This window comes from Callithrix jacchus, chromosome 3 (genome assembly GCF_049354715.1).
Source record: "Callithrix jacchus isolate 240 chromosome 3, calJac240_pri, whole genome shotgun sequence".
Taxonomy (NCBI): Eukaryota; Metazoa; Chordata; class Mammalia; order Primates; family Cebidae; genus Callithrix; species Callithrix jacchus.
The window spans coordinates 191,761,248-191,768,665 of record NC_133504.1 but is presented as its reverse complement, the minus strand read 5'-3'; the positions used below and the strand labels follow the sequence as shown (position 1 = coordinate 191,768,665).

Genomic DNA, 7,418 nt, shown 5'->3' with positions numbered 1-7,418 from the left:
TGCCCAGGTCAGATACACCTCCCAGCCTCTCTTGGCTAGGAGAGGGTGCGGGCCCCAGCTCTGGTCAATGGGACATGAACAGCTGTGTTGTGTGGGCTTCCTGGAAAGCTCCTTGAAAGAGAGGGGTGTTGCTGGCTGCTCCCTTTCTTCCTGTTTGCAGCCGGGCTGAGGATGGAGCCTCAGCTTCCATTGAGGTCTGTGAGGCTGAGGCCTGCCCAGGCCTGGTGCAGCACAGAGAGCCGGGAGCTGGGTCTTCAGGCCCAGTGAAGGTCTCAAAACTGCCCAGGGCTGCCACCAGCCAGAATTCCGTCACAAAGAGAAAATAAACAGTCTCCTTTCAACTTCCGTTCATTCAGGTTTTCTCTTACATTTAGCCAAACCCAGTCCTGACCACACAGCCACAGACCGCAGCACCATGGGCTGGTGGGGGTGGGGAGCTGGCACCGTCCGGGTTCAGTGGTCCCTGGGCAGGAGAGGGGAGCCCAGGGCGTGAAAGCGGACACCGCCCTTGTCTGGGGTCATGCCTCGCTTGACCAGAGGCCCCTTCTGTGCCTGGCTTTGCAGCAACATGCATGTGGTTCTGGGAACTCGGAGCAGGTGAGGTCCAGAGCAGGATGGGTTCCGAGCCCTAGGAGGAGGCGCTGTGGAAAAGCGTCCTCAGATCCTGGGGTCCAGACCTTCCCTCACAGCCCTGACACCAAAGTAGGGGACATGTTGAGACCTCTGACAAGGCTCCCGCTCACCTCTGCCTGCAGCACAGGCCCAGGGAGCTGAGGCTGAGTCAGGCACAGGCGGCCTAGACTGGAAATGGTGGTCAGGGGAGCCCCGAACCTGGTGGGCGTGGGGGTGGTGGGGCAGCTTGAGGGCTCCCTGGGAGGCAGCCAGGGGAACAGCACCCTAATCTCCCCAGGGAGATTGGGGGCCTGGGGACCCAGTAGGAGTGTGGGCTAAAAAGTGGGGACTCCTCCAGGAGGGAGCAGGGCTCCTGCTGACACCAGAGCTGGCACTGCCGCAGCAAGGGCCTCAGTTTCCTACACGTGACATACACAGCAAAGTGCATTGGGCAGCTCAGGTGGCTTCAGACACGAGGGCCAGCCCACAGCAGCTGTGAACCAGACTGGAGGGACCTAAGGAAATGTCCCCCGCACCTGTGGCATGAGGCTCTGGGCTGTCCAGGGAGCTTAGAGAAGGGGTGGGCGACGCTGGTGTATGGCAGGGGTCGGGGGACATTGCTTCCCAGGCCTCACAGCCCCCAGACGACACCCTCCATCCCACCCGGCAGCCCAGGGGCACTGCTACAGGGCCCTGCAGTGTGGTTCTATGTTTCTGGCTGAGCCTTGAGAGGAGGAGAGAGAGGAGGCCAGGGCAGCGGGGCGTGTGGAGGCAGGAGGGACAGGGAGCCAGGATCTAAGCTCCATGGGGAGGGCAGCACCCAGCGGACTGGCCCGGCTCAAAGTAGGTCTGAACCTGGTCTGCACGATCGCAGCCACCTGTTACCTCCCTGTGGGGCTGTGAGTTCCTGGAATGTTCCCGAAGGCCCTGGCTGGGCTCAGCAGGCTCAGCAAAGGGGAAGCTGGGGCCATTGCAGCACAGACCAGGGTCTGTCCCCGTTGCGCCACACCCAGGAGTGGAGGCTGCTTTCCTGCTCCGCAGCCTCAGTGCCCAGCTCAGGCCAAGCCCACTGCACCTGCTTCAGCTGTGAGTCGACCCTCTGGCTACACTCAGCCACCTACAGGTGGAACTCTCCTTCCCTCACAAGACCCCCACCCAGCAAGCCTGTGCAGCCCTGAGCTCTGCCAGCGGAGGGAGGAGGGAGAGGCTGCCTCACCCCGGGCCAATGAACCTTAGGACGCTTGCTGCACGCAGGTCCACAAAGAAAGGGAGCCGGGGGCAACTGGAACTCAGGCCAGCCCTAGGCTGGTGGAGTGCAGGCCTGCCTGGGACCCAGGGTGTGGGGCAGCAGATGCACAGTTGGTCCCAGCCACCCCCCACCAACATGCCCGATGGCCCATGCTTCTCTGGGCCTGCCCTCTGCCCACAGATAATGGCCAGGCCAGTGAGCAGCACTGTCTCCCATCCTGCCTGCGGCACTGGGTAGTCGCTGCCCCCAGAGGTTAGTGCCAAGTTGACAGCCCAAAGATGAGCTCAGCCTGCTCATGGAAAATGGAGGGGACACCAGGAGACGTGGGCCCAGCCAGGGCACAGCTGGCACCCACAGCCAGGCTCCCTCTGTAAAGGAGGGCCCAGGACACCGGCCAGTGGCAGAAGAGGGTTGGCACCTGCCTGGCCGTGGCCGCTGTCCCACGCCACCTCCCAACCCCTTCTGGGGCTCTGAACTCTCCCCAAGCCACCCTTCCCGGCTTGGAAGCATCAGCTTTTGCATCCAGGATGCCGCCCAAGCGAGGCGCCTCTCTACCTCTCGCCTCCCGGAGCCCAGCTCAAGACGAACACCCAACCCCCAGGGCTCCTACAGCCTGCTCAGGGAGGTGGGGACCGTTTCCAGAGTCGTTGGAGAAGAGGTGGCCTTGGGTCTCTGAATGCAGCTGGGACGCTCTTGGGCGGGTAGCTGCGCCGGGCCAGCCCCGTCTCCTCCCCGGGGGGAAGCAGGTGGAGCTCCTTCCTCCAGGAAGCTGACACTGCCCCCAAGCTGAAACGCCCAGCCCGGCGCTCTTCGGAGCTGTGAGACCGGAGCAGGGCTGCCAGCGTGGGAAGCTGGTCACTGTCCCGGACCTGTGATCTTCGCTCTGGGGGTTCAGGGAGGGGGACGCAGGGACCTGAGCCTCAGCCTGCGTGGCGGGTGAGCCCCTGCGCCCAGCTCCAAGCCCACGACCACGGGCAGGCAGCAGTGGAGAGGCCCGGATTCCCGCCGCGGGACACCAGGCCGGTGGGAAAACAGGCTGGAGTCCGGCGCGAGACGTAACTCCCGAGGTGCCTTGGTCCCCACCGGAGAGGACTCAGGGGTAGCCCCGGTCGGGCGGAGGGCCGCGCGGGAGCCTGGGAGACCCAAGCGCGGCCGCCTGCGGTTTATTGATTGAGTTGAAGTTCCGCAAAGTGCTTCGCAGCGGGCCGAGCCTGCGGGAGCCCCTACACGGCCCCAACCCGCATGGTCATTTATAAATTTAAAACTCTTCGGTAGCAATGGGTTATATACAGAGTCAACGACTGGAATCGTAGAAAACTGCCGGGCCCTGCGGGCGGCCTAGAGGACGCGAGCGCGCCGGGGCTCAGAGGTGCGGCGCGTAGAAGGCGGGCGCCCCGTAGGTCTGCGAGCCCAGCACGAAGGGCGAGAGCACGGCCGGGCTGGACAAGAACGGCAGCTGCGCGGCGCACACCAGGCCGCCGGGGCCGTGCGCGGGGTACCCGGCTGGGCCGTGCATGCCGAGCGGGGCGCCCATGGGCGGAGAGGGGCTGAGCGGGCTGAGGCCGCCGGGCAGCCCCGCGCCGGGCCCAGCCCCCGGCCCCGCTCCCCCGCCGCCTCCGGTCGGCGCGCTGGTGTCGGCGCCCGGGTTCTGCTTCTTCCACTTGGTTCGGCGGTTCTGGAACCAGATTTTCACCTGCGTCTCGGTGAGGCTGAGCGACAGCGCCAGGTTGAGGCGCTCGCACACAGACAGGTAGCGCGTGGCCTTGAACTTGTTCTCCAGCGCCACGAGCTGCTCGTAGGTGAAGGCGGTGCGCGCTCGCCGCGGCTTCCCCGACTTGGAGTCGGACCCCGTGCGCTTCCGCTTGGGTTTCGTCGTGGTCGCCGCGCCCTGAGGGGTGGTCCCCGCAGCCCCCGGCGCCGCGGAAACTCCGGGCGGGCCCGGGGCTCCGGGAGAGTTCCCGCGGGGTCCGGGGGCCGCGGCGTCGTCGACAGCGCCGGGGGACGCGTCGGCCTCAGCGGCGCCCGGGCAGCCCGACCCGCGGGCCCCGAGGCCGCCGCCGCCTCCTCCCCGCGCCTCCTCCGCGCCTCGCGCCGCCTCTGTCTCGGGTGCCTCGTCCTCGTCGTCGTCCTCGTCGTCGGGAGCCTCGTCCCCGCTGTCCGCGCTCGGGCTCCGGCCGCCGCCGCCGCCGCTGCTGTAGCCGTTGGCGTCGTTGGTCTCCGCCTCCCCAGTCTTGTAGGGGTCGCCGGCGTCTGCGAGCGGGCGGGACGGGGAGGACAGGACAGGGCAGTTAGGACCGGACGGGCCCGATTCCAGATCCCGCCCTCCGCGCGCCGCCCGCCCCGCCGCCCGCGTGCCCCGCTTCCTCTCCCAAGGCTCCCGCCTCCTGTTCGGTTCCTCCTGTTTCCTCTCTTTCCTTCACTCCATCGTTTTCCTCTCCTCCCCGCCCGTCTGTCCCTCCTTCCCGCCGCCCGCGTCTCCTCTCCGTCCCTGGCTCCTTTCTATGGAGAAGGTCCCCCTCTCCCCGGGCTGCCCCGTTCTCGCGGCCCCGGGCGTTTTTGCCGGAACAGGGCTGACGGGTGCTGCAGGCCGGGCCGGCTGCGAAGATTACAGAGGAGTGGAAGCTCCGATCGACCCGCGGGGCAGATACAAACTTAATTAAACTCATTTTGTGTAATGTACAAACTAGTTAAGGCCATTTAATTTATTTCGGCGTATATTACCCTCCAATTACCGCCGACGCAGGACCAGCCAATTACCCGGCATTTAATAGGCCCGGCGGTGGGGCTGGAGCCGATGAGAATGGGGCTTGGGGGACCCAAATCTATGCCCTGGTCCAGACCCTACCTCAAGACTCCAGGCCCTGAAACTCGGTTGCTAGGGTCGGCCCCGGTTCCCCGCCCGCGCCTTGGCCCCTACGCGGAGTTGCAGCGGGCAGGGCCCTGTGCGGCCTCACTAGGAGGGCCGGGCGGGCGCGCAGGTCGGAGTGGCTCCCGGGGCCTAGAGCTCAGGTCTGCCGAGTCTGAACAGCAGCCCCACATCCTCCAAGCAGAGGCCCTGCAGTGACTGCATTTTGAGTCTCCGAAATTTGGAAGAAAGCCTCTCTCCCAGGCAGGGTCGCCTCTGCCCCGGCACTGGCAGCCTGAAGTCAGGAGGGGCCGAGGCAGGTGCCCTCACAGAGCTGCTCTCAGGCCGGGTCAGAACCGAAATCTCAGGTAATTAACAACCAATAGCTCCTGGCAGATTCCTCCAGGGCGACTCTCCACCTGGCACGGAGGCCAGCATGTGATCTGGGCTCCGCGTCCCTCAGCAGGTAGGAGCCGCCCCCAGACCACGGCGAGCGGCGAGCGCGGTCTCAGCCCTGCCCGGGGCTGGGGTGTGGAGCGGGTGCCTGGCCCAGCTCCCTCTCCGGCTGTGCGGTGCCCGCGCCTTCCCGGCTCCAGCGGGATCCCGGCCTTCCCCCGCCACAGGCTCTCCGTAGGTGGCAGCTCTGAGTGCAGCAGTCTCGTCCGTAGGGTCCCCTCCACTCAGCCCGGATTTGTTCGCCCTCCATCTCGGCCGACCCGGAAGAGGCCCCGCACAGGTACGGCCCGCAGCTTCTACGCCCCCAGCCTGCGGCCGCCGCCCAGACCTATCCGCCCCGCGCTCTTCTCCGTACAGCGGCAGGGCCGGGAAGTTGGAGGGAGGAGGCGGGGGAGGGGACACAAAAAGCAATCAGGAGCGGGTCGAATGCAATTCGCGATCAATACCGGCCCCTAATAAGTGTAATAGGTTTTAATCGAGTAATTATCCGAATTTTGACCCTATAATTTAGATGTTCGGGGGGAGTTTGCAAGGTGCTTGAAAGAGATATGCACGCGCCGTAATGGGATATCGACCCGACCGGGGGCGCGGGCCGCCCCATTACCGGCCGCTTTCCGCCGCTAAGCACATTTCCCCTCAACTGTAATCGAAGGGATTTAATTGTTTTTCCAGAGATAACCAGCGTTTTGTCACAATTAGTCTGATTTGTCCAAAAAAAAAAAAAAAAAAAAGAAGGAAAGAAAAGGGAGAGAGGAGGGAGGGAGGCCTCCAGCGGGCAAAGTGGGGGCGGGGAGGTCACCGGCCAGCCGCGGCGCACGGACCCTCTCCTCCTGCAGCAACTACCCTTCCAGGCCGGAGACCCGCGGAGGCGAACCCTGGACCGGCCTCACAGCCCTACAGCCCCTGGGCCTGACCCGGCTGAGCTTCTCCAGAGGAGCCTGGCGATTCGGGCCTTGCAGTCCGGATCGGACGGAGGCCACTGGTGGGCTGGTGCGGACCCCGCGCTCTGCGAACTTTCCACGGAGCCTCGGCGTGGGTCTGACCCAACTCGCCACGGGGTTCCAGGGTCGTAAACGCGTAGAAGCGGCCAGTCCCCCTATCCCCGCGACCTGGCGCCGACCTCTCCTACTCACTCGGCGGCTCAGCTCCCGCGACTCCCCCGGCGCTGGCGAGGGCGCGGCGCTCCAGCTCCTCTGCTCGTGGCGGGCGTCCGGAGGCTGCGGGTGCAGGGGCGCACGGGGACGAAGTGCACGGGGCGCACGTAGCGGGCGCCACTGGGCCCAGCAGCATGCAGCGACGCCTCCTGCTGTTGAACTTGTTGGGGTCCAGGATGTCCAGTACCGAGAAGGAGGTGGGGCGTGGGGGCGCGGCGGGCCGGGCCGCTCCAGCCCCCTCGGGCGCCACAGGCACAGTGTCGCTGGCCGCGAGCGGCGGGGCTCCAGCACGGGGAAAGGCCGGCAGCTCCGCGCGCCCGTCCATAGCGTCCCGGGCAGCGGCGGTGGGAGCGGGCGGTGCGGGCCCTGAACCGGGACCAGGAGGCGGCGGCAGCGCAGGACCGTCGCCAGCAGCCGCGGGACCGCTAACACTCATGCCGGCCTCCCGCCGCTCCGGCCGCTCGGGCCCTGCCGCCTACTGGGCTCCCATCCTTGGCGGCCCCGGCACCGCCAAACGACCCGACGCAGGTGGCCGCTGCTCCGCCAGCTCTCGGCGCCGCGCCCCGCGCTCGGCCGGTGCTGCCTGGCGTTGCCTTTGCCGCCGCCTTAGGCGCCCGCCGCGCCCGGCCGGCTCATTTATGGCAGCCCCGCCGGAGGCGCCCACGCGCCCACACGCCAAACACACGTGCGCCTGCAGGCGGCCGCGGGGCTCCGCCGCCCTCGTTAGCGCGCGCGCCTAATTGGCTGCGAACGGTCCCGGGCCGAGGAGGCGGGCCCCGCGCGGGACACAAGGACTGAGCCGCTGGGCCAGACGGACAGACGCGCAGCCCAAAGCGGAGCGCGGTCCGCTAGCTGCTATCGTGGTCAGCGGCTTGTAGCTGCGCCTCCACTCGTCCGGAAACGGCGCGCCAGCCTCCTTGGCGAAGGGGGAGGAGACAGCCCCGGCTTTTAAATAATTGCGGGATCAATCTGCGGCGGGGCCGCATAGACCTCAGGGCGCGCGGGCCAGCGAGCGCCAAGAGTTGGCTGGGACATCCCGGCGCAGGATGCGGCGACAGCCGGGTCTCTCCTCCGGGCCTCCGGCGCGCGGGACCCTGGCGCT

General features: G+C 66.8%; 1 protein-coding gene across 1 annotated transcript; it reads right to left on the bottom strand.

Annotated features, from left to right (window-relative positions):
• Positions 1-205: 205 nt before the first annotated feature.
• On the bottom strand, positions 206-6,928 carry NKX1-1 (NK1 homeobox 1). The gene is made up of 2 exons (XM_035294355.3): positions 6,296-6,928; positions 206-4,111 (listed from the first exon to the last, which is right to left on the bottom strand). The coding sequence occupies exons 1-2, from the start codon at positions 6,750-6,752 to the stop codon at positions 3,225-3,227; spliced, it is 1,344 nt and encodes a 447-aa protein (XP_035150246.3). The 5' UTR covers positions 6,753-6,928; the 3' UTR covers positions 206-3,224.
• Positions 6,929-7,418: the final 490 nt, after the last annotated feature.